The sequence below is a fragment of the Sorghum bicolor genome, chromosome 1, assembly GCF_000003195.3.
Source record: "Sorghum bicolor cultivar BTx623 chromosome 1, Sorghum_bicolor_NCBIv3, whole genome shotgun sequence".
NCBI classification, from domain to species: domain Eukaryota; kingdom Viridiplantae; phylum Streptophyta; class Magnoliopsida; order Poales; family Poaceae; genus Sorghum; species Sorghum bicolor.
Window position 1 is genome coordinate 62,495,116 of NC_012870.2, and position 27,466 is coordinate 62,522,581.

The 27,466-nt window shown below is 42.6% G+C and overlaps 3 protein-coding genes and 1 long non-coding RNA gene across 6 annotated transcripts; 1 reads left to right on the plus strand and 3 right to left on the minus strand.

The window, feature by feature from the left end:
- LOC110432364 (vegetative cell wall protein gp1-like) lies at window positions 6,446–7,378 on the minus strand. The gene is made up of 3 exons (XM_021452609.1): window positions 7,238–7,378; window positions 6,877–7,163; window positions 6,446–6,464 (listed from the first exon to the last, which is right to left on the minus strand). The coding sequence occupies exons 1-3, from the start codon at window positions 7,376–7,378 to the stop codon at window positions 6,446–6,448; spliced, it is 447 nt and encodes a 148-aa protein (XP_021308284.1).
- Window positions 7,947–11,688, minus strand: LOC8069835 (mitochondrial import inner membrane translocase subunit TIM17-1). 2 transcript variants are annotated; one of them, XM_021451594.1, is made up of 2 exons: window positions 11,002–11,688; window positions 7,947–8,450 (listed from the first exon to the last, which is right to left on the minus strand). In XM_021451594.1, exon 1 carries the CDS (start codon window positions 11,686–11,688, stop codon window positions 11,008–11,010), a length of 681 nt encoding a protein of 226 aa, XP_021307269.1. In that variant the 3' UTR covers window positions 7,947–8,450; window positions 11,002–11,007. The 2 variants fall into 2 exon arrangements, with proteins under 2 accessions (XP_021307269.1, XP_002467691.1); XM_002467646.2 differs by having other exon boundaries at window positions 7,947–8,455.
- LOC8069836 (mitochondrial import inner membrane translocase subunit TIM17-1) lies at window positions 12,981–13,994 on the plus strand. The gene has a single exon (XM_002465084.2). It carries the CDS (start codon window positions 13,239–13,241, stop codon window positions 13,935–13,937), a length of 699 nt encoding a protein of 232 aa, XP_002465129.1. The 5' UTR covers window positions 12,981–13,238; the 3' UTR covers window positions 13,938–13,994.
- Window positions 17,591–21,629, minus strand: LOC110436019. Of its 2 annotated transcripts, XR_002453715.1 has the most exons (9): window positions 21,423–21,629; window positions 21,309–21,344; window positions 20,806–20,934; window positions 20,161–20,270; window positions 19,845–19,968; window positions 18,532–18,636; window positions 18,001–18,200; window positions 17,737–17,911; window positions 17,591–17,651 (listed from the first exon to the last, which is right to left on the minus strand). It is a non-coding gene; the product is annotated as an uncharacterized LOC110436019 (long non-coding RNA). The 2 variants fall into 2 exon arrangements; XR_002453714.1 differs by lacking the exon at window positions 21,309–21,344 and having other exon boundaries at window positions 18,532–19,968; window positions 21,419–21,629.

Sequence of the window (27,466 nt, forward strand, 5' to 3'; positions counted from 1 at the left end):
TTGAGACTATCCACCGTACGTACCGTATATAGATGTGTGCGTATGTATACGTAGAAGAATTCCATTTTATGTATCCACGAATGAACGTACGATGCAATGTATTTATATATGTTTGTATATGTTCGATTTTGCTGGGCCGTCGTCCAACCTTTCTGATTTTCTTTTAAAAAAACTTTTCTGAAGTCAACAGAGAGCAACCAACCAATGTATAGAGCCCGGGGCATTTCAATGTTGAGCAAATTGCAGCTTTTCAGCTCTCTGCGATGCGATCCAGTAGGTAAGATGGATTCCTCGCTATGACTTACTGACCGCTCGTGACAAAATTTAATATATAGGCGAGCAAGAGAGAAAAGGTTGTTAGCTCAGTTCATTACCAACAGCAGCGCAACCGACACTTTTATAAAGATATTCACAAAACAATTAAGAAGGCACGCATAATAAAATATATTAATATATAGTCGGTGTCAAATTTCCATTTAAGTTTGGCCCGTCAGTATAAGAGGCATGTACGTACCACTAAAGAGTTTTTGTTTACAACAGTGGCGGCCTCTACATATCTGAATAGTATTTTTAGTAGAGTGACCAACAATCTAGGTTTTGGGACAAGGAGTGGGGCAGAGATATTCTACCTTTCTAACATGATGGTTTTATACTTTTATTTCTATGTTTGTTGAGAGAGTAGAGACATTCATGTTATGTATTTGGTTATAGGGATAGGGACTGAGAGGATACATCACTGTTTGAGATGCCTTAGATATCTTTCAAGTGGGATCCACATGTCATCCCCCACCCCCGTCTAGTGTGCTTAGTTGCGTGATCCCAACCCTAGCTAGACCGAGTGCTCCCCCCCTCTTTCTGCCACAGTCGACACCAACACTGCATGCCCTACATGCTAAGTCCGAGCTTGTTACACACTTGAGCATTGGAGCTGAGTAAGTGCGCGCACACCAGGGCAAAAGCTTTGTTCTAGGGAGCCATCGACCACTCTTGAGGAAGAAGACAAAGAAAAAAGACGCACATATAAAAAATACGGCATCAGGAGACAAGTCCGTTCCTTTGGTTTGTGATGATGTAGTTGTCTCTTAGGATGATTCCATCCTCTATGTTGAGAAAAAACACACACACTAAGAAAATATTGGGGGTGATTATGTCCTCTATGTGTGTTTGGTTCAGAGTCATGGTGGGATGGAATGGACCCAACCTAGCTTTTTGGAATGATACTAGCCTAGTTTTACATTTGGTTTGAAGGGGATAGGGCGCCCCCTGTTTTTTGTTTGGTTTGGGAACAAAAGGTTTTGTATGGTAAATTTGACATGCAGGTCCTATGAGCCTCTTTTCTGGGATTGCAAGGGCTCAAAGGGCCCCTCATTCCACCTCATCCCATCGTTTCTGGTCACGAGAAGTATACCTAATTTAATTAAGAGCTTATTCACGAAATATTCTGAGAAGGATATCCCCATCCTACTTGATTGAACTAAACACCTTTGAAACCAAGACCATGTCATTCTATTTCTCATGGTCCCTGAACCAAATATACTATATGTTTTCGAACTAAACATGTGTTAAAAGTTACTAAGATATCTTGCTTCATTCTTGTCCCGAAAACTCTGCGAAGGCTATGTCATTCTAGCCATAAACTATCTGTCACTTAGAAAACCGTCGGCCATGATCGACAGGAAACAATATCTGACCATACTACTCATGCATGGTCAATCTGCCCATTTGATTTATCTTGGTACTCCCTTCTCTGTTCTAAATTAAATTAGATTCATTTTAAACCAAATTATTTAAGTCCGATCAATTTATAAAAAAAACCACCTATATTATATGACATTAAGTTAGTAATACTAGATATTTTGTGACCTATATTTTTTCACAATATATTTATTTGGTATCATGAATATTATTAGCTTTTCCTATAAAATTGGTACATACTTTGATTTAAGATGATGATTTTGTGTTGGGATGAAAGAAGTATATTATTAGGCCATAATTTTGTTTGGCTATAGCTTACAAAAACGGCCACCGTACCGATCGATCGATACACACCATAGTACAGACGAGCTCTTGGCATATTTTGTCAACACACACGGTCGGAGCCTCGCTTTCAGAGGGAACAATGCTGCTTGGCAAGCTATATTATTGGTGTCAGGGAGCCATCCGTTTGCTGTGAAATGCTGTATACATGTTGCGGTTCTCTTTCTTCTTCTGTTGGGTGAATTCTGATGCAATAATGGTAGCTAGTATTTAAATGATGATGCCTCTTTTCCAGGCTTCCCTGGCAACACGTACTTCATGTTGGGTAACCACCTTTTGTTAGGGTTCTTCGGCAACTCTTTCTCTTAGTTTTTTTTCTGTGCTTCATGTGGGCAATAATGTTTCTACTCTCTAATGCTTGCACTCCGGTGCACACAATTCTGGTGCTGCGCGCATGCAGTGCACGGTTTTGTCCCTCTGCGTCCTCTCATCGATCTGGCTTTATTTCACTTGATGTTATAGACTTCTTATATGTGTTCGATTATGTTTAAAGTAGCTTCTTGTTCTTTGCTTAAGGTGTTGATCACTTCTCAGTTCTCACTTTGCTTTGTCCAAGTCCATTATGCATCCATATGACTAAAAAATAGTTTATATATATTAGTGCACAACTTTAGTGCCAATGATCATGTTGTCACTCAATCACCAAGATCCTAGTTTGGTGGCTATTTGCCCTACATAGTTTTTACTTCCACAATAGGTACCGATGATGGATACAATTTTTTGCTTTGACAGCTGCACGAGAAAGTGTCCTTGGTGCAAGGACATGGATTCAAAAGGAACTTCTTCGGTTGGTAGCATCGTCAAGAGGTGGGTCATCGACTGGATTTGGAGAGGCAGGCTACGACATCACCCTTGGGTCACAGACACGCATGTAGACTACGGCGGCCTACTACTTGAGCAGATGGTTCGACGTGTGTATGTTGGGGCTAGAGGGGGCGATAGTGCAACCACGCATGGTGGCTAGAGTGCCAAGCGGCTTGCCCACGCCATGGCTATGCACTAGAGGAAGCAAGGTGGTGAAAGGATCTAGATGGCTAGAGAGGATAGTGAATAAAAAATTTCAATGCAAACTAACAAATACTAGAGGAAACTACTTAGTAACGCAACAAAGCCTAAATAGCCACTACTTTTCCTAGCTGCTATGTATATCAGTAGATGAGGCGACACAGTTGTTTGAGGCAAGGGCAGTTCTGGAGTAGTAGTGTGGTGCTTCTCATCCTGATACTGTTGGTGTGTCTCTTGGTTATTTTAATTTGCATGGTTCAACGTAATTGTAGCGTTACCATGGGCAAAAAAAATATTGTTTTTTTATGTGCATCCTTGAAATGCCGCCGTGACGTTAGCATGGGCACTATACTAGTAATTCTAGTGGCAAGTTCATTCCACTACTAAAGCAGGCTAGCAACTAACAAATTACACTAGAGAGCTAAACTAATGAGCAACTAAAGCTAGCTACTGTACCACTAGAGCTACAACTACACTAGTGAGCTACAACTACAAACAACTACCATACACAAGCAACAGATGAAAGAAAGCACAACTGTGAGTAGTAAACCGAGCTGGATAATAGGTATACACAAGATTTATCACCAAGGTTTGGTTGCTTGTTGGTAACCTACGTCATCCTCGTTTTGATGAGTCTCATGGTGATGAGTGATCCATGTTCTAACAAGCTGTGTTGAAGCTTGATCTATAACTTAGGTGCCCCAAGAGCTAAACACAACAAGCATAAGAGACCCTTATAATCACTGATTGAAGGTGGCATACAATCACCATAAGCCCCTCAACGATTGTCGTTGCTCCAAGCTATCTAGGTGGTGGCAACCTCTGCACCAATGGTAACAAGAAATTTACAACCCAACTTATGAATTAGTACCACTAGATGCAAATCAATTAGTAGCAAATACACAAGATCTCCCCCAATTTCAAGTTTAATCAAGCAAATAGCAATGAGATGAGTGGGTGGTGTTCTTGAGAGCTCACACAAATGTTAGATCACTTAGAATACCTAGAGAGACCCTAGAAGGACCGGCCAACGTCTATTTATAGAGCTCTCTAAAAAACCAGCTGCGTTGGGCCGGCTAAAAACATCTTCTACATATCGTCTAGAAAGTCAAGTGAGATTGGAGAAGCACCACTGAAATATATACACCACACATATTAACGGTTCAGATTAAATCTAAAATTTAAACATCGAAGCGCTAAGCTCACTTAAATGCCACATTGCCACCAACGGAGAAATATATGGTACCTGCACACTCGCTCGGCCAAGTCAAACCAGCGGTTCTACGGTTGAGAAATCCAATGGCTATATTCATTTCTCCAGTGACCTTCCGGTGGGGGACACTAGATAAATCTGGTGCCCCCTAAAAACGCTCGGTACGTGCAGCTCCAGTGATGAGCATTGGAACTCTGGTGCTACTATATGTTCACTCAAGCAGTATAATTAAAGTTTATATTTTTTTAAATCTTTATATATCTTCGTATATATGTAAAGACTAGTATGCATGATTCTTTTTTTTTTTCAAAATTGCCACAACGCAAGTTCGGGCACACGACGTGCCATAGCATGGGATTATCACCGTATGGGATTATGGGCCAAATCCACGTATGAGGCCCAATTCCAGGGTTGCCCTCGGAGGGCCTAGTCACCAAAGCGGCAAGTTCGGAGTCTCAGCCATAGTAGAAAATTCAAAATTGTGATATTTATTATGATCAAGACACCTGAAATCCACCCTATGTTTAGTTGAGCAAGAAACATTGCCCTTGCCCTTTCATTATATTTGCCCAGATCCTGAAAATGTGTAAATCTATATTGCATATTTTCACTATATTTGCAACACCTGCATGTAGCCTAACTTATATAACATATATAATAACTAGAGCAGTAGTAATGTTCAGGACCTCATGCAGCCTCATCATCATATCAGATTCATAAGCTGTTGCCAAAAGAGATTTTTCATATCTTAAGCCTGGCGACCTGAGGATCAATCATCAGACTCACAAAGCGCATACATAGCTAGCAGATGTAATAATAAAGATTACCAAATCGAAGACAGATCTTCCTCTTAGGCCTTGTTTAGTTCACTCTAAAAACCAAAAAATTTTCAAGATTACTCGTCATATCGAATCTTACGACACATATATATATATGGAGCATTAAATATAGATGAAAATAAAAACTAATTACACAGTATAAATCACGAGACGAATCTTTTAAACCTAGTTACTTTATAATTCGACAATATTTGTCAAATAAAACAAAAATATTACAGTGTCAAAATCCAAAATCTTTTCGGATCTATACAAGGCCTTAATTTACCAGTGCTGTGACGGAGCCGCGGCTAGATTAGAAGCTCACAGCCTCTCGTCACCGTCGACGGAGACCTCCTCAACCACGATGGGCGGCCCCTGCGGGACCCCCAAGAAGCCGGGTGCCACGGGCGCAGCAGGCTGGGGCTGGGCTGGTTGACGCCGCGGCTTGTCCAGCAGTGGGATGCGACCATCTGCGAGGTTGTCGGCCGCGCCAGCCGCGAGGATGGCCGCGCCAGCCGCGCCCCGGCGCACACCGAGGACTGCCCAGGAGACGGCGGCGGCGGCGGCTCCGTTCCAGAGGTCCTCCTTATTCGGGCGCGCGAGGGATATGGCGCTCTCCAAGGCGGAGCACAGGCCGAAGTAGGCGGCCAGCGTGCCGGCCCCGCGCGGCGCGCGAGCGCCGACGGCCCGGGCCGCGCCGGCGAGGCCGCCGCCGCCGCGGCGGAGGAGGCCCCCGAACAAGCCGAGGATGGAGCTGCCCGCCAAGCCCGTCGCGAACCCCAAGCCCAAGGCGTCGACGAAGTTGTAACCGTCGTCTGGGATCGGAGGGTAGTATGGCTGCTCCTCGCTCATCGCGCACCAGCGGGCGGCGGCTCTCTGTCTCTGGCAGCGGCGGTGCAGGATCGATTTCGATCGGAACTGCAAGTGGTGATTCTCTATGCGGTTTCGCGGAAAATTGGACGTCTCGCGTTTATTATTACAGTATATGCCCTGATAAATAAATTAATTTATATATAGGGGCTGCGGCCGTGGGTGTTCGGAATTCACCTCGCCTCGGGTCGGGTGCCAAGCAGTTTCTATCCGAACTGGTACCCGAATTAACGGCCATGTTTGGATACTCTAACCAAGGTTAGAGTTATTTTGTAGCTCATGACTAACCCTCAACTAACTCTAGCCGAAGAGGTGTTTGGATGTAAAGGTTAGATTGACAATAAATACAATTTTCCAATCATTGGGCTCCTTTGCAGCTGGATTTGATGTGGCCAGCTGTTGTGTGACCACTTTCCACTCAGAAATGACAAAAACAAACATCTTTAGAAATCAAGCATCCATCATAGGATAAATTTTATTTTCTCCATACAAATGAGATGTCTCACTCAAACATACACGTCCTGAATGAAGCAAAAAAAAAATTACAGACAATTAAACAAAGCACCAGCTAACTGATCACGGAAGGCATTCATGTTGATATCTTCAACAAGAGGTTCATCCTCTGGCCATGTTGATGCAGAAGAACTAGGCATTGGGTTATAATTTTCATCCACATTACAGGCATCAAATTCCCTATCCGCAATTCTGCTCTCTCGAATAAAATTATGAAGAGCCATACAAGCAACAAAGTTCACTTGCCGAGCGCAGGGTGTTGCTGGGGTTGCCCATGCGTCTCCTACTCCAGCTCGCTGTGGTCGATTAGGAGGGAGGCCAGAGCCCATGGAGCGGCCAGAGAAGAGGTCGACGTCGTCGCCCTGGAGGACGGCTCCGTAGAGCCCTATCCCCGGGAACTCCTCCGCCGCCGGGACTTACGAGTTGAGGTCGAGATCCGACAGTTCGCTCAACGGCGGCTGCGAGCCCCACGCGTCGAAGCCATCTCCACGCGTCGAAGCCATCTCCTTGGACGCGTGCGGCTGGGAGAAGGAGCTCAGTGTGGCGTCGGAGGAAAAGCACGGCTCTGAGGAACTCCTCGGCGGATCTGCCTCCGCTTCTGGCTGGGAGGCGCCGGCGAGGTGGATCTGCCTCTGGATGGCTGCACGGGGGCGGCGAGGCGGGCTGCGCGGCGCGGGGGCGGGCGGCGACGCGGGCACGGAGGCGGCCTGGGACGCGGGCACGGAGGCGGCCTAGGACGCAGGCACGTCCGGCGAGGCGGGCTACGCGGTGCGGGGGCGACCTGGGATGCGGGCGCGGCGCGGAGGCGGCCTGCGACGCGGGTGTGGCGCGGAGGCGACGGATGCGTAGGTGGAGGCGCGGACGCGGGTGGGGAGGCGAGTGGGGATTTCCTGCGGACACAGTCGCACAGATGGGAGGCCATCCCTGTGGGTCCCACCTAAAATATCTCCAAATAGCCCAAATAAGCACCTCTTTGGGGGGATAGTTTTTGGGTATGGGTTAGATGCAAATAACCCCAATATAACCCTCATGTTTGAATTCTTTAGGGCTATTTAAGTTCCAAATAGCTAAATCTAACTCTAACTTATGGATCCAAACAGGGCCAACAAATTAGTACTTATCCAAGTCATGTTATAATTAAGAAAACAGAAAAAGAATAACAAGTCAGTTTTTTTTTTGTTTTTTGTTTTCAGGTCTGAGATCGGTTGTGTTCAAGTCGGCGAGCCAGCAGCCAAATAACTGTGAGCAAATTTGAATCTAGACATTTTGAGTTCTATAGTCTAGAGATCTCACGTTTAATTGCAGGTATGTATTTAGTTCAGGCCTATTTGGTAGAGTATGATTCTAATTCTCTGAGAAAACTGATTGTACAAGAGAATTGATTCTATGGCTGAAAGTGATTCTCTTTGGTTCTTTACCATAAATAAACTCTTAAAATGATGATAGAGAATCACTTTACAGAGTTAGGAGAAGCTAAGCCTGCTAGTTTGTTTTAGATAATCACTTCACAAACCGGGAGAAAATCACTTTTCTCTAAAAAAAATTGTTTGACAGAGCTCCTCCTAGATTTAGCAGGTAATGAGCTCTCAAAGCTCTGCCACACACGGCCTTCACCGTTCACCCACCCTAAGCGAGTACTACTCGGTTATGCCTCTAATCCAATGTTCTAAACACTGTAAATACGTACATAGCAGTTTTTGCCATCTCTCAAAGGCACGTGGATCTCTTTCTCGCACTTCAAAACAGAACCACTTCATATACCAAAACATGGAATGAAGTGCTTTGCACACGACACAGTACAGTATACTAAGCAAAAGCTCGCGAGCTTGTACTACCCAATTTAGAAGCCCATTAGTGAATTTTGTCAGATAAAACTGAGTCCTGGAACTCAAGGAACTCCGCTTTATTTTGCTCTATAATTCTACTGTCGCCAGGCCGCCTAAGGAGTCATCACAAAAACTTCTGACGCCCCTCCTTAGAAGTAGTAGGATAATCTGACCTTCACAACAGGAAAACATGGAGTTGATTAGCATATATGATATTATTAGGACAACGGCATTGCATTTTTATATAAAATTACAGCATAACCAACCAAGAATACTGCAGTGTACTAGAATGAATGAACAATACAGCAGTATATGCAGAGGATACTGTCACCGTTTCTCAAAGAAGAATCAATTCAGACAGGCATCACACCTTAAAGACTACTTACACTTGCACATTACAACTTTGCTTCCTCAAAGGCAGCCAACTGATTTACAGCAAAAGCATAGGTCAGGAGATGTAGCCATATTCTCAATATAAAGTGTTGTATTTTCTTGGAAACTTCTGAAAATATTTAGTAATGTTCAGAATTCAGATAATGGAATTCTAGTTGGCAGACAAATATAAAGTACCACAGGATATGACAACACAATAATGTGTGCATTAGGGAACATATTCATATTTATAGCAACAGTACAGGAATGTATCATTAGTGCATCCAATTGAAAGAATGGAACTCTCATAGCTAAGGGGAAAAAGCTGACATACAAAACCTTACAGAATGGGGAAATATCATCCCTGATCCAAGAAATAGCAACCAAGAGAGCTGACCAGCTGCAGAGTCCATGCCAGATTGCACTTGCACCACACACACACACACACACACACACACACACACACACAAATTGCCAACAGTAGTTCTAAAAATGAAGCCTGTTTGCAGCGCTTTCCTAAAAAATCACTATTTGGAGCCATTGTTCACCTAAACAGCCATTCAGTTTTTTTAAATGCCGCTTAAACACTAAATGGTGGCCAGCCATGTCTGCTTAACCAGCCATTCTGCTGGTATAGCTAAACCATGGGACCAGCTATTTAGTGCTTTGGTGGACTGGCAATTCTATAAGTGGCCAGGTCAGAGCAAGGAAGAACGAAGGAGAAACAGGAGATTAAGTCCCTGAAACTCCAGTAGATACTAAGATTTTCAGATATCATCTGCACATCATGCTACTAATAATATCAACTGAACAAGGAGGCAATTTAGAAACAACAATACAACAATTGAAAATAGCATCATAGCACACTTTGTAACCCTCTGGAATATTGTATGCCTAACAACAGTATACTGTTGAATGGGATTAATAATACTTACAAAAAACAGAAAGACTAAAAAACCAGCATCACTAGACCTTGTAGTTCAAGTCATACAAATGTCTGTTCCTGTCAGGTTATTCAAAAATGGTGTACCTATCATGCAACCCCCGGTTTTCTCTAATGGAACATATACTTCAACAACTTCCAGTTTTTTACTATTTGGCAATATAAGTACCTAAAACAGGAGTTCAACGTCCATGCATCATGGAGCCAATGTAAAACATTGGAAGAATTCAATGCAGGTGCTTTCTCCACACATAACTAACATAAAAATCCATACATGTTTAAGTAGTTCATATGCATATTAGAAAAAACTCTCTTCAGGCGAAAGTGCACAACACAAAGAATGCTAATCTCACAAAAGGAAAAGCCATACTCTATATGCAAGCAATTTTTTTACATATGACTGAAATTGACACTAAGTAGCAAAAGTTTGCCAGGCATGTTAAACTATAGAGGGTATATAGATCCTGTGTTGTCAGTTGTCACTACTTTTCCATTTCCCCTTTTTTCTAATCTCGTTCCTAGCATATATCCTCGGCCCAACCTTCTAGTGGGGTAAACCTTTGAAGTTCACAATGCGTAAAGGTCACAAAACCAATAACCATAGTAGCAATATCAATAGCAGAAACAGAGATACAAGGATGATTGGCTCGCTCTAGCTGAACAATCTGCTAGACAATGACTAGGGTTCAGGATGATTGCACAAAAACCAAACCAATGGGGTTAGTTGTTTAAGCAGCAGCATCAAGCAGCGATGACCAGGGAAAGATAGAGCATGACCCAATAAATAAAATGGACTATAGTTATTATCACGTTGCAGAATTCTGCCTCTGCTTAACATACATTGTGACAACAAACTAAATGCAGAAGAGGAAAACCCGCATCATGTAGCCAAAAATTCCCTGCTAATATGCTGTGCACTACTGCACCGTATGCATCAACATTCAACATGCCCTAGGCAACAACTGTGTAGCATACAAATACAGCACTGGAACAACAGTGGGCATACCAATTATGGTCCTGGATTAATTACAGCACAAACCACAAATCAGTTAATTGTATGAGCTTGGTGTAAATTTTCTCAAGAATTGCAACAAAACTGCTACTTGGGAAGGAGAGGAATCAAAACACTTTGCATGTTTCACTCTGGATCGCTGTGTGGAGAAAATATATGTGCTTAGCTATCATAAATTCATGACACTGATCCAACAGAACCTCGTACTCACAGCATCCATTGATCAACAAAAGAAGTAACTCAAAAGTCAAAACTACCAGTACCAGGTATACTACATTTCCACAGAGTACATGCATAAGAACAATAATGGCCACATTCAACAAAATTATATCAAATCGACAACAATTGAAGGAATCAGCAGCAAACAAAATAGAACACACAAAAAAGCTAACCTTTTTTCACTTGTAGTCGGAGGAGGGAACGGCCGTCCTTGGCAAATCCATCTCATCCAACACCTCCGACTTGTTGCGATCGCCAGCAGCAACTGTGTCCTGCTGCTTCTTCCCGAACCAACCGCCAAACCATCCAGTCGGGCCGCCAGACTCAGTGACCGGGACCTCCTGAACATCGATCGGCGGCGCCGGGGGCACTCCCAGGAAACCAGGTGGTGGTGCATACTGGCCGGGATCCTGTCCGGGGTACTGCAGGTCCTCCGGAGGCGGGGCCATCCCAATGCGGTTGAGCATGATCCCGGCACCCTCGATGAGCGCGAGGAGGGCGCCGCCAACGAGTGCGGACCTGCCGGAAGCGGGGAGGCCCTGTCGCACGGCGAGCAGGCCACCCGTGGCGGCGCCGGCGGCGATGGAGTTCCAGGGGTCCTCCTTGGCGCGGGCGTAGACGAGGGCGCAGTCGAAGGTGGAGAAGAGGCCGCCCCAGACGGCGAAGCTGCCGCCGAGGCGAGGCGCGAGCATGCGCGCGGACGTGGCGCCGCCCGCGAGGCGGTGGCCGTTGGGGGAGTTGTAGAGGCCCTTGACGAAGTGGAAGAGGGAGCCTCCTACGGCGCCCATTCCGAAAGCGCCGCCGATGTCGTCGAGGATGCGGTCCGGGCAGGGCTCCCGCGACGTCTCTGGCGTGGTCATCTCCTCGCCGTGGCGGGAGAAACCCTAGGCGGAGGCGGGCTTGGACGGAGGGACTGGCAAGCCGGCGATGGGAAGGCACGGGCGGCGCGGAGAGTGGGAACGAGAGCACGTGTCTACGTGGCGTCTTAGCGTTCGACTTGGAGGCTTTGGGCTGGGCCCCACCATGTCCTTCTGGATTTTGCACGGGTGCGCTTTGGGTCCAGCACGGTTGACAAAAAAAAAACAGTATTTGTTTTGTAATCCTCCAAGATGTTTTATTCAGCATAGGGATTTGAGACAAAAGAAACATATATACAGTCTTCTCTAAATAAATTGTTGGGATTCCTCTCAAAAGAAATAAATTGTTCGGAAACATTTCTTTGATTGAAAGCCCAATAAGAAATCTATTTACCATTTACTTTGTTATAATATTTTTTTTCAAAGGCTATAGCTATAATTTGTTGTTTTAAATGATTCAGGAAGAAAAAAATTCCATGTTCCAACCAGGGCATAAGTGTATAAATCAATATTCTCTGTATTTCAAATTAAGATGTTTTGGTTTTTTAGATACAGTAGCTTTAACTGCGTATTTAGATACAAAGTGTCTAGATATATAGTAAAATCAGCTACAATGATAAACTACTTTTTTGTCTAAGTTAATGTTTGGAACATTACCATTCAGATACCAAGCGGGAAGTTGAACGTGGAAAAAAAATCCTAATCCTAAATCGAGGGACTAGGGTGGTTTCATCCTTTAACACTACTATAGAACTACAGCCTACAGGGGTCTTTTATATTTTCCTTCAAGAGCAGTTTACTTAACATACCGTTATTTTTAGAGACGTTTGCCTTTAGAGAACTATCTAAAAATTATTTTTTAGTGACGGATGTATTTAATAGAACAGTTTTGATAGCAGGCTCTAAAAATCATTTTTGACCGTATGGATGTTGCTTTTACTCAATATATGTCTGAAGAAATCATATTTGTACCCGATGTGATTCATTCCATATTCGACACATATATATTTAGGGGGTGTTTAGTTACTCTTTTATTCCGAAAAAATTTAGACTTTGATTCATCATTTTACAAAATGGAATTAAACACAATGCAAAAACTATTTTGAATTTTGCCCTAAGAGGCCACAAAAGCCCAAAAGAGTTTCAAGAGGCCCTCATAAGAACAATAAATTATGTATTTTGGATGTAACTAAACATAACCCTAAAATTTTTTTGTATTTTGCATTCCATCATTTTAAATTAGTTGGTATTTTACATTTTTTTGAACTAAACATCCCTTTATCCGTATTCATAACCGTATTCGAATATGTCTCTGATGACTATCAGTATATGATTCCCAATCTGAGGGAAAAATAAAAATTAAAAATAAAAATAAATACGAGCAATATGGGCTCGTATCGCCGATCTGATTATTATGCCCGCATGGCCCAGCAGAGCACCATCGACCCCGGAGTTTGGATCCATACAAAACCCGTGTGCTTGGTCCCCAACTCGCGATCTCCCAACCAAACGTGTCCTCCAAGTTTCGGCCGCCGCCGCCGCAGAGCGAGACGATGACGAGCTCGCCGGATTTGAACCGGCAGCCGTGCCCGGACCGCATCCTGGAGGACGTCGGCAACGCCTTCGGGATGGGAGCCGTGGGCGGCTCCCTCTTCCACTTCGCCAAGGGCCTCCACGGCTCCCCCAACGGGCACCGCCTGGCGGGCGGCGCCACGGCCGTCCGCATGAACGCGCCGCGCCTCGGGGGCAGCTTCGCCGTCTGGGGCGGCCTCTTCTCCACCTTCGACTGCGCCCTCGTCTACGCCCGCAAGAAGGAGGACCCCTGGAACTCCATCGCCTCCGGCGCCGCCGCGGGGGGGCTCCTCGCCCTGCGCAAAGGCGCCCTAGCCGCCGGAAGGGGCGCGGTGATCGGGGGCGTGTTGCTCGCGCTCATCGAGGGCGCCGGGATCGTGCTCAACCGCACCATGGTCGATACCACCGCGCCTCCGCTGGAGGAGGACCTGCAGATGATGATGCAGCACCCAGCAGGAGGACAGGGTCCTGCTGCTGCCCAGTACGTGCCGCCTGGCTTCCTGGGAGTGCCGCCGGCGGCGCCGATCGTTGTTGAGGAGGTCCCGGTCGCTGCTGGGTGGTTTGGCGGTTTGTTTGGGAGGAAGCAGCAGGACAAGCAGGTTGCTAGCGGTGATCGCAGGCATGAGGAGCTGGAGCTGGAGTTGGATTTGCCCAGCACCGCTGTTCCCTCCTTCGATTAACAATTATAACAATTATTATTATAAATAAAGTAGGCGAAAAATGTTAGGCTATCATCAGAATATAATTTTCTCGCAGACTATACAAATATACAATACTAGATTTGATTTCTTTTTTTTTTGTTACTGAATGCTGTTTGGGGGCTCTTGTCGATCATGTGTTATGTGGAAAGTGGTGCGTCATCACTCATCATCTGAGGTTTTTTTTGGCTCTTATATTGAGAAATTCTTCCTCCATTTTAAATTGTAAGTCCTGGCTTTTCTATACGGATTTGGCTCAGTTCTTCAGTTCTAAACTTCCATGGTATCAGCGTGAAGATTATGTACGGTTTTTTTTTTTTTTTTGTGTGTGTGCGCGCGCAATAGGTGGAGTACCCATCTTCTCATCCTGTAATGATCTATGCGACAAACTGACAATGTCAGTTCCTGCTGTGTGTGTTTGAACTTTTGATGTGTGCACCACTGATTCACAATTTTTTTAATCACGAGTTGTTATTTAATTATTCTACAATCAAAGTCATTTATTAGCTATGTATATGAGCTAATATATAACACAAGATACTAATAAACGTTTGTCTTGAGACATGCATGTGGCACCACCAGGGGCACTCAACTTTTTTGGTATACTCTTTAGTATATATAAATGTATGTACATATACATGTATAATGAAGTATTTTGTGATATTTTCCCTATTTTAATCCACAACTGCCTAAAAAACAAACTCCCAATCTCTTCCACCTCGCAAGCTGGCCCATGAGGCCGATCAGGCCTCTCTAGCTCTCCACAGCTTCACTACGGTGCAGCCTCTGCAGCTGAGGAGTTGTCGGGTGTGTTTGTTTGGGAGCCCAACTTAGCCATGACTCATTTAGGTCAGTTTTTGAATGTTTAGTTGCCTGAAATCGTCCTAGGATCTGGCTAGGATCGCAGGCGTGAGGAGCTGGAGTTGGATTTGCCCAGCACCGTTGTTCACTCCTTCAATTAATAACAAATTATAAAGTAGGCGAAAAATGTAAGGTTTTCGTCAGATTATAATTTTTCCGCAGACTATACAATGCTAGATTTTATTTCATTTTTGTTTCTGAATGCTGTTTGCGGGCTCTTGTCAATCATGTGTTATGTCGAAAGTGTTGTGTGTCATCACTCATGACTTTTTTCAAACGACGGCAAAAAGCATTTGTTGGATTTTATTAGACGAAGAAAAAGAGAAAAAACAAGGAAAGAAACTACTTTACAAACTGCGAGACTAAGTTCAAAACCCACTGAAACAGAAAAAAAAATATGACCACCCTTACTCCAAAAGACTGCTAAACAAAACAAGACAACACCGAAGTCGCCGGCTACCGACTGGCAGAGCAGGAAAAAACTCCCTAGGGCATAAAGAACTATATAGGTTGGCTCCAACATTTGGTCTTGTAGCCAGCTGAAATTGGTCGATCTCCTCCTTGCATAAGAATGCCACCTCTCTTGGTTGTAGACTTTAGTTCTAAAAAGTTCTCTTATTTCTCTTTCCATATATTCCACCAAAAATAGATCATTAAACCGTCAAAATTCCTCTGATGAGATCTATCTATCTTTACCCAACATCTTCGCCATAGTTGTGCAGTGATCCATTAGCTCCAATAGTGTCAATGATAGACAGGCCATACCATGATTTCAAAATTACCCATACTTGCTTCGAGAAGATACAATCCTTGCACAAATGCATGAGAGTTTCTAGATCAATTCCATAGAGCTTGCAAATAGGGTCATTTGGCCAATTGAGGCTTTTACATGTATGCCATTATAAAAGTTGGTAATTACCTATAAGCCATTAAAAAAGTTGAGCTCTTACAGGTGCCACTGCTCTAAACTCTTTTGCCCTTCATGCCATTTCTGTCAGATTTGGCTCTAACGGTGTCAAACCGCAAGTGTAAAAAGTCAAAAATACCCTCAATGCTGAATATGTAATTAACTTTTTTTGAGCATCTTAATGACTTTAAATGAAAAAACTCAGAACTACAAAGTTGTACATCTCGACAATATCTATAAGTTTTATATAAAAAATTATTTTCATTGAATTCTATACAAAAATATATGATTTCATATGATTAATATGTCTTAGAAAAAATATTTTTATACAAAATTAAATAAAAATATTTTTATATAAATATTGTAGATCTCGTCGACGAGATCTACAACTTTCTAGTTTTGAGTTTTTTCATTTGAGATCATTAAGATGCTTAAAAAATTAATTGGATATTTAGACATGAGGGTATATATATTTTGACTTTTCATACCTGGAGTTTAACACCGTTAGAGTCAAATTTGACGGAAGTGGCGTAGAGGGTCAAAGTGTTCGGAGCAATGACACCTATAAGAGCTCAACTTTTTAAATAATTTATAAGTAATTACCAACTTTTATAATGGCATACATATAAAAGCCTCTGGCCAATGTCGCTTTATCAGATTATTAGTCAATCGTTAGGATCTTGTTATGTAGCAAGGTCCAAGCGAAGAATCTGCATTTAGGTTTGGTTTTAGTTTCATCACTCATGACTCATCTGAGGTTTTGTGGGATCAGTTTCACAAGGATTGGACTTTTTATTGGGAAATTCTTTCTCTGTTTCAAATTGTAAGTCGTTATGGGTTTTATATATGTATTTGGCTCGGTTCTTCAGTTCTAGACTTGGATGGTGTCAACGCAAAGATTATACATACTAGGTAGTATGCCCGTGCGTTGCTACGGGATAACTAACATTTTATACTTAACACACAAAGATCGCACATGATAAAATATCAATACTGTGAATTAAATACTGACGCTAAAGTGACATTTAATCAAAAAACAAAGTTCGTGAAATTAACAAAGTCACGGAGAGCATGGCATCGATAGACCTTTCCGTGATACCGCTAATTAAGATAAAATGTCAACAAGAAGAAATCTTTAATATTTATTTCTTTCATGCACCAATAAATTCATGAATAAGTTACGCCAAAGGTATCATCCTGTACATAAGTTCGAGTATATTACCACGTCGTCCGTATGTTGCTGCTAGTAGATAACCCTTGCTAACGCTAGGGTTGGTATTTTCGATGCATGTGAAAACAACGAAGGGGAATCCATATATAGGGCCTGCCCTTCCTCATCCTGCTCGTTGTTTAGGATAACAAAAATTAATTCATAGATATACATACTAATATCTATGGTTTATGTAAAACAAACAAGTATTGTAGGGCTCTTATCATTTGGAGGAACTAATATCAAAAGAATCGAATGTGTTGATTGCTAAGAAGTATGTCTATGCTAATGCTATGATAAAACTAAGGAGCTCTCATTTGGAGGGAACTAATATCCTCTCGTAACAGCTCTTCCTCTTGCCTGTGGCTTGCCAGCGACCGGGAAGGAGAGGACGAGGCTGTGGTGGAGCTCACGCCCACCTTAAAAAAAACATATAAACAAACTTCTCGGGAAACTGACACACCTCTTGTAGATGTTTGCAAGCTGTTTCTTCGTTACCATCCAAGCTATGACTTGCACTATGATTTTCATCTGGCAGATAGCTCTCTTTACTTACAAAGACAAATGGTTGTAAAATAACTATTTAATTGTTCTCGACAAACCACTAAGAAAGACAAACGCCTTTAGGTATGTCTCTTGATCAGTGATCTTTTTTGCCATTGACTCAGATATGATGACCAAAAAAATCTTCATAATCTTCATCGGATTTAGATGACGCCTACAAACACAAAGGAAATGCACATCAAGTAAAAACAACCATGAACACCAAGCCATAATGCCTCAAACAAGGAGCAGATGTGTACCTTCACTTTATCCATGAAAGAGAGTGATTCCTGTAAAGAATGGTGGTCATCCTGGTAGGGATCACCTGCTTTGACAAGATGACGGAAGCCTTATAGGACGCAAGTTTGGCCAACAAATACTTGAGATAGGATTTCTTTGAATTTTTGTAGTGTGATTCTACCTTCAGGATTTAAACTGCAATAGAAGAGAAGAACATATGTAACCAGGAACAAAAAAGATGGTTCGTAGAGTGCAGATAACACTATTATACTACATGTCTATACCTTTGGTCAGCAATGTCCCATGCTGCCTCGATGAGCTCCTTGCAAGCATTGTTGCTCAGTTTGGCCTTTGTAAACATGAGGGCCCCCACAGCCTCATGAGTCCTGACCATGCATCTATAGCACCCTCTTGAGCCAATCTTCATCACCAACTTCCTCCATTGTCAGCAGGCAATGTACCGCCACAGTTTAGCATGCGGCATCTGCAAGTTGAAAGTTCAAAACTCGAAACAGAAAGCAACACAAATTCATCCATTTCTCCAAGTAACATCTCACGACCTCTTTTTATCATGTGAGAAAAAGTCTGCAAGTGCCTCTCAAGTTTCAACAGCTCTATAGCAAGTTGATCTGCAAGAGCTTAAACAACATATCTGCATTTTCTTTCATTTAAATGGCAATAGCACATGATTGATCACTCATGAAGAAAAAGTTGAGAGCACATAGCTGCCACTCTAGTTCAAACCCAAACGAAAGAAAACAATGGAATCCACCTCAAATTCACTAAAAAGTCATCGAGAAACTAAAACATATTACCTTGAGGGCATTTCAGCGAACAATTCCATCACCTCAGACGCAATACTCTGAACCCCAGCCAACTCATGAGTGGAAAATACTCTGGTGGAAAGGCAACAATCTGGTCTATATTAGAGAGATAAATGATCTTAGTGTTAACTTTTTGGAGGGCTGGGTTGTGGGTTCCAAGCATAGGGTTGCAACAAGCATCTGTAAGGTTGCAAAAACAAATTGTTTGCCAAGATATTCTCATGCTAATCTGTGGCCTGATACTGTAGTAGCAAATAAGGTGCTAGCAACAGTTTGTGGATGGGCAATCCTTTTATTTCTATCTCAATCAAAATTTAAATTTTTAATTAGTCAGATAATAGGAGGCATCAACAGCACTTCAGACATGGCACTCTGGCCAACTCATGAACCGAAAATATTTTGCTAGAAAAGGCATCAATCTGCTCTATATTATAGAGATAAACGATCTTAAGTGTCAACTTTTCATTACATTGTCTTTTGCAAGAGCAAGCATCTCGCTAGGATTGATAACAACATTATGAAAAAATGAAAATATGTCTCAAAGAATGAGACCATCACAACAAACGGTAATCTCATATATCAACTAATGATTCAGACTCTAAAAGCATCAAAGTTATGCATAATGTATATTAGTTGTTAGCATGGATATAACTTTGGCATGGGAACAACACCAATTATGTACTATAGTAAGAGGTTGACAAGATCGATAACACATGGAAAACAGGGCATAAATACAAAAATTATCACCTAGAATGCAACAAATCAAAACTTCATCACACCTTAACTACCTCAGAGCTTTCATGTGATGACTCATTTCCCTAGTTACACCAGTCAAATTAATATGTTAATCTATGTCTACCTGTCTGGTATGGACAAAGCAGAAAATTTAAAGGGCTTTGCTGTCAAATTAGGAAAATGGTGGTCACTATTACAGGACTCTGATATTTACAAAGTGGTGCTGAGTAGCTTGCACAATTTTATTCAGATCTCAGTGACCTAGAAAAGATAATACCTTCTATTCTTGATTTCATAGGAACAGTTCTCTCACATCATAAATTGGTAATGAAAAGAGGATGATTCCTACAATAACTCAAAACATCTGCATGTGGTCAACAACATCTAACAACCAACACACGAAGCAGGTCTACAGAACAATTTATTTGGATTTACAGTTTCAAAGATTATGCTATTTCTCTTTGCAAGTTGTGCTATTTCTCATCAAGGTTTTGCTATTTTTTTTTGAAAGATTATGTTTTGCTATGATACTATATTTATTATTGAGGTCTATGTTTCAGTTCACTTACTTTGGCTTTCAAATCTGACATAACTAATTGGAACATCTCTCTGGTTCTTGAACCAGCAAAATGACCATCCTTGGCAACCTTGCTAAAATCACCATTCAACCACCTTCTTCCCACAGACACATACCTGCAAGATGGAGAAAATAATACAAGAAATTAGCAATACTCTAAACCCATTAACATAAAAGGAGATAGGTCTTACAAGAGTTTTGTTAGTGTATTCTAAGACATATATTTAAACATATAACTTTAGGATTAACAAAATCATGGATAAGAATCTGAACCAGAGAATAATAGTGCTTACAATCCAATTCCTTACTTTGGGAAGTCACCAGGCAAGCCCACAGATGTAGTATCACTGCGTCACTCTGATCCTACAAGTCACCAGGCAAGCCCACAGATGTAGTAGATCACTGCGTCACTCTGATCCTACAACAACATCAATTAGACTCCCATATGTGGGCCTGACAACAAAATACAAAAAATCCATATCATCTCCCATTATCGATTTTACAGAAAATACATTATTAAAGAGCAGCAACCTACTATTTTGAGTGCCTGATTATGCAATCCATTATTCTAAGTAAAAACATAACAGTAAGCCAGGATCTGAGAAGCCACACAAGCATCAATGATTCTAGAAATACAACAGAAAGAATTTTGCACCTCAAAAATAATTGGGATTTAAAATAAGGGCAGAACAAACAAAATAAATTGTGCACAAAGTATATTATAGTTACACTTGGTAGTTCATCCATTGCCTCTATTATCATAAACATTAGTTCCCAAGTCCCAGTATCCCACAAGTCATTGCATACAAAGAATTAGGAAGGCTGAGCTGAAATGCAAACGTGCAGTAGAAATCGGCAATCTAGGAAGTTTCTTTCAGGTGAGATCCCATCATTTTGGAAGCAAATGAAGATTGCATCATTAAAGGGGATTCAGAAAAGGCGTTAGCTTATACCTCGACTGGACACATAGTCACTAAGGTGTTTGTCCTCGAACTTTAACCTGTTAAGATCTCCATAAAGCCCCGCAAAGATTCCAGTCATCCTTGCCTCCCTTTCATCTCTTATAAAGAGATAAGGGCATCCTGCATTTTAATAAAACTAAGATCTTTTGAATTTCTGTTCAAGCTGACGAAAATGAATTTGCTTCGAATTTGAACAATTTAGACATGTGTACGACAACTAATGAGAAATCACTGAAATTTCTTTTATTATAATTAAAGTTGGCCACAAACATACGCGGCCTCTTAATCTTTATTTCCATCAGTCTGCTAACAGATAAACAAATCATAAGTGTTAATATATTTTTGACATAATTTTATATTCTGGTTGAGTGACTTAACATATCATTTTTGTTTGGAGACCTTTGGTACTGAATGATTTTTTTGCCTAAAAATTACTCTAGCATTGCATACCAAAAATCAAAGGCAAAAAAACACAGATAAGAATTGGCTCGCACCAAGATTTCATGTGCTCTGTATCTTGATACTGTTGCCTAAATCAAACAGCACACTCTATTAATATTTTTAACAGACAACTTGAGGTTAGAGAAGAATACAACATACGCACATACATAACTCATGGAGTTGAGAGGCCATGGCTCGGGGAACCTGCAATTGGGAGCCGGCCAGGTGCAGCAACGCAGACCATCTGTCGGGCATGGGCATGGAGCATTAGAAGCCGGGAGGAGGAGGGCCGCTGCTGCCTTTACCATGTGACTCCACGACTGGCAGACTGTGGCACCTGCTTGGTGCCTGACGGAGCCCGGAGGCTGGAGCCAGCCTGTTTAGAGGGGGGGGGGGTTTAGGGTTTAGCCTAATATGGCTAGAGGGGGGGGGGTGAATAGCCTATTTAAAAATTCTACAAAAATACTAGAGCAAGAGGTTAGTAAATAACAAAGCGAAGCTTTTTGCTCTAGCTCTAAAGGGGGTGTTTGCAAGCCATCTATCCAACAATTCTAGTTCAAATACCTTTGAATCAATGCTATTGTAGATTGTGTTGAGAGCCATTGTATTGTATTGCTTGTTTGCTCTCTCATTGTCGGTGGGGTTAGCCGGATCAAGAATCACAAAGTCATTTTCGGTGACTTCCCACACTCTATCATTTATTGATCCAAGATACATTTTCATCTTTCTCTTCCAATAGTCAAAAGAACTTGTGCCATCAAAGAACGGTGGCTTGCCCCCAACATGGTTGAACACTATTTGAGCCATAATTTGAGCACCAAGGTTGTTAAGCCTTCACAAACGGTGACCACGGCTCTGATACCACTTGAAAGATCCTAATATGGCTAGAGGGGGGGGGGTGAATAGCCTATTTAAAAATTCTACAAAAATACTAGAGCAAGAGGTTAGTAAATAACAAAGCGAAGCTTTTTGCTCTAGCTCTAAAGGGGGTGTTTGCAAGCCACCTATCCAACAATTCTAGTTGCTATGATCACTAAGCACACAAGCTCTAGGTCTTCTACAAGTTACACTAGTGAGCTTAACTACACAAGTCAAAACTAGCAACTAAAACTAGTTACACTACTTTGCGGTAAGTGAAAGGAGAGGAAAAGATATTTATACCGCCGTGTAGGGGATGAACCAATCACCAAATATATCAACAATCAAGCACCGGGAGAATGCCAATCAATCACAATTGAGACACCGATTTTTCTCCCGAGGTTCACGTGCTTGCCGGCACGCTACGTCCCCGTTGTGTCGACCAACACTTGGTGGTTCGGTGGCTAAGAGGTGTAGCACGAACCTCGTCCTCACTAGGACACCACAAGAATCTACCCACAAGTGAGGTAGCTCAATGACACGAGCAATCCACTAATGTTGCCTTTGGCTCTCCGTCGAGGTAGGCACAAACCTCTCACAATCACCGGGAGATGGCCACGAGCAATCACCAACTCGTGCCAATCCTCCTCCGCTGCTCCAAGCCGTCTAGGTGGCGGCAACCACCAAGAGTAATAAGAAAACCGCAGCTAGATCGATCCCCAAGTGCCACTAGATGCAATCACTCAAGCAAATGCACTTGGAATCACTCCCAATCTCACAAAGATGTATAATCTATGAAGGAGATGAGTGGGAGGTGTTTGCTTAGGCTCACAAGGATGTCTAGCATGTTAGAATGCCAAGAGGGTCAGCCCCAAGCCGGCCAAACACGTATTTATAACCCTTCAAGCAAATAGAGCCGTTGGCTCTTTCACTGGGCAAACTGCGGGGTCACCGGACGCTCTTAAAGGGGCACCGGATGCTCAACACATGCGTCCGGTGCTCCAACGTCAGCCGCGTGTCAGAATCTAACGGTAACCTGCAGTGCAAAGGACGCTGAGCAAGATAGCACCGGACGCGTCCGGTGCACACCAGACTCATGCGCAGAGAGGGACGCAAAACGCCCGCACACCGGTCGCGCACCACCGGACGCTCGAGCCAGCGTCCGGTGCCTTACCCTAGCTGGGCCAGGCACTGTCTGCACCGGACGCTCAGATGCAGCGTCCGGTGCTCCAGAAGCCAGCGTCCGGTGAGTGTTTTCTCAGCGAGAAACACTCCCGCGACTTCTCTAAATTTCCCACTGGCGCAATAGAAAATATGCACTTCATTTTCTCGAAAAGCGCCGAATCGAACCCATCCTCTCTCTACCCTTTAAACTCCACCTCCTTCTCAAAGTGTGCCAACACCACAACGTGTGTACCAACAAGTGCACGTGTGTTAGCATTTTCACAATCATTTTCTTTGAAGGAGTTAAGTTAGCTCACTAGGTTCTAAAAGCATGCACATGAACAAAGACACCTAGTGGCACTCGATAACCGCTTAGCCAAAGAATTCCCCTCTTTATAGTACGGCTATCTATCCTAAATGTGATCACACCCTCTATGGTGTCTTGATCACCAAAACCAAAACCCTAAGCAATACCTTTGCCTTGATCTCCATAGGGTTTTGTTTTTCTCTTTTTTCTTTTCCAAGTTGAGCACTTGATCATCTTGTGGTCATCACCATCATCACCATGATCATTACTTGCTCCATCACTTGGCTTGTACCAACCTCATTAAGTCTACACACACTTAGCATAGAGGTTAGTACAAGGGTTTCATCAATTATCCAAAACCAAACTAGGGCTTTCAGCTGGGGCTCCGGCGAACGAAGGTGGAGGGTTGTGGTAGGGTGACATCATGATGGAACGTGAAAGGGTGGAGGGGAGAAGCAAAGTGCGGCTGGCGGCGGTGTAGGGTTACGGAAAAACTGAGTTAGATAGGGGCGAGGCGTGGGGAAAGCACGGCCATGGCATGGGCACGGTGTCTATCTATGGAATGGTGGCGGTGTGGGGAGGGTGCGACGGCGACATGGATGAGCGCGTGGAGAGCCATGTGAGCACGGAGAGAGGAGAGGCGTGTGTGCCATGGGAAGGGAGGACGAGGGCATCGCGGGGGCGTGGTCCCACCTGCCGGCCCTTGGAAAGAAGAATAGTCGCGGTATCGCAAGGGAGGAGGCAGACGGACGAATCAACAAATGTTGCACCAAAAATTGTCCACACTTTATTCTTTTTAGTTGTAGGAGATATATGGTTATTTTTTCCTGCAATTGCACGAGTACACACCTTCTCATGCTGTCATGATCTATGCGAATAAACTGACCATGTCAGTTCCTGTTGTGTGTTTGAAGTTTGAACTTTTGATGTGTGCACCACATATAGATTTTTGTGTCCGTCTCTCTCTTTCTCTGAGTCACAATTTCTTTAATTACGAGTTGCCATTTATTCCAGGGGCGGATATAAGCCTGGGGCAACTGGGGCCGTGGCCCTAGGTGTGGCCCAAAATGTCTCTTATACCATGTGTCAATTTCTGGCTTTGAAGTAATTCTAAGCATTGAAATTAAATCATCAGGCCCAAATGGAGAGAGAGAGAGAGAGAGAGGAGAGAGCAATCTGAGTCCTAACTTCACGGGCATCGTCGTGACTCTCACTCCGCGTCTCATGCCACGCCGCAAATCCCCACTACAGCTCTGCCTGTCGCTCGTCAACCCACTAGGCAACAACTATATTGGCCGGCAACTCGGGGTCTCAGCCCATGCTGGCCGTCGCTAGTCACTAGTCGCAAGAAGATGTCTATCTGACCGTCAGAGACGCGCCGTGCGTCGCCACAGAGCACGTCTGTGTGTGGGACTGTGGGCAGGGCACTAGGCCGTCAGCCGCAAGTGCATGAGCATGGACTACTCGTACATTCCGGTTTTCGGAACCAATTCTTGGCTTATCCTCTCTCTAAAAATTTCATCAATGAAATATCGATTTTTAGAGTTGCACAGTAAAAAGGATATTACATTAAAATTTTATCACTCCTGTTCCTAAGCCAAACCATCATCTGAGATAAAAAGAAATTATGTTGTGGATTTAAGCATATAATTGAATATCAGCTAAACTTATGTATTTAATTGTGAGCTATTTTGATCCGATGTGGTGGACTCGTAGTATACATGGTTTCCTAGTGGCCCTAGACGTAGAAATTGACGAGCTCCGCCACTGATTTATTCTACAACAAAAGTCATTTATTAGCTATATATATGAGCTAATATATAACACAAGATGCCAAACGTTTGTCTTGACACATGCATGAGGCACCACTGAAGAAGATACGGAGTACTACAAAAAGATTGACCCAATATGTTTGTTATGTCAATGCTAGCTTGCCATCCAAATAGGCACCAGTAATAAGAAATAAACATTGATTTGGTGACTACGTCGTCCTCCTCCCCACCTCTATCTCAATGATCTGGCTATTTCCTTAGTGGTGTGACGACACATCTATCATCAATAATGTGTCTGTGGTGAGTTTGTGAATCATAATTAAAATTTACCAGTTTTCCATCAATGTTGATACTATGTGCAAAGTGTGTTCTTGTGTGTGGTGTTGTGCTTGTGTAAATAAAAGTGAATGTCAGTATATGTCAGCAACAATATGTACAAACGGCCATTTAAATTAAAGCAACCCCTGATAAATTTTTCATATGATATTAGTCGTTTATTACACCTATTATTTATTTGATCATTGCAATTTATTTTATTTGGTTGAATAAAGGTTGGACCAATCCAATTACCTACGACAAAGATAGCTAACTCATTACCATTAGCACAAGTTGATCCAGGTGATCAAGTACAGAGCAACTCCAAGTAACTCTTTATATTCTTCCAAATTATTGGTTACGAAGACTTTGGTGGAAAAAATACCCTCTAGTTGCTTTTTTTTAATTGGATCTCCAAATGCAAACATCCTTTATTCCAGATTTCTCGCTATTCAAAGATAAAGAGCGAGAATGGCTCTCTAGGGTGTGCATAAGATATAGAAAAACGGTTATAAGGTACAAAGATATAGAAAGCGTTTTTACTCAAATGACTCTCCAAATGATAATTTTAAAAGTAAATTTTAGAAATACTCTTGGATATGCTCTAATAAGTTGTACGTCCCTTGTAATGCATAAGTATGTTTGATGCTTTTTCTTACACAACCACACAAACGATTTTTACACTGCATTGCTTAAAGACACATGTTATAATCAATGGAACCCTCTACAAGTCTAAATTCTAACTAAATATGGCTTAAAGAAGCAAAATAGTTAGCTGATATATACCAACTACCTAGTCCTTTTTTTTTGCATAGAATGGGCAAACCATTGTATTTTGGTCACTTTCTTACACGACTCTCTAACCAACCAATTCACACACATATAAATTGGTAAGGTAGCTAGATGGTTTTCTTTGCGAGACCAGACTCTATACACTCACTTTTCATTATTTGAAAGTTGTTCCGATGAGATGTTTGATGCTCTTAATCACTTTCATTTTCATTTTTTTATTTGGAAGAAGTCCAAATTACTACCCTTAAGTATGGCCTATGTCTAGATAATTCCATAAACTATCATTTGGTTCAGTTCACTCCACTCAATTATCCTAGTTTGTTTAATTTACCCATTCAATATGATTTATCTTTTTTTGTTTCTCCGCATTCAAGATGATTTAAAATTTCAAATCCTATGAGGGGCCGGGGTAGCTAGCCCCATAGTAAATGTTAAAAGGTACATCGTAGTTTTTACCAATATATATGTTGATAGGTAAGGACATATAATAATAAATTAACATAAGAAATACAAAGTTGTATTAAAATCAGTTGTACAAAATTCATATTACTATATTTCTGAAATACAATGTCCATTATCACCTCACAAATTTTGAAAGAGAGAAACCCAAAACGGTGGGAAGCAGCGATCCCTACTCAGTCACCTCCAACCTTTGATTGGCAACCCCTTTTTTCAAAAAAAAAAAAAAAACTTTGATTGGCAACCGAACAAAACAAAACTTTGACTAGCGATGTATGAGTATATATATGACGGAGAAGAAATGAACGAGGCCCTCGCTGTGGCTGCCCTGTGGGACACTAGCGAACGCCGATGTCTCCTCCTCTCGCATGCAGCGCACGGGACAAAAACAATGGAATGCAAACTGGGCCTAGAATTAGGCGGCATGGGCCGAGCCTGCCGTGGAGGGGGCTGAGAGGCGGCATGCTGGGCAGCTGGGCCGAGGCTTAGGTGGCATGGCATTCTTCTTACGGGCTGGACCGGGAAGCAAGTGGAAAAGGAAGTG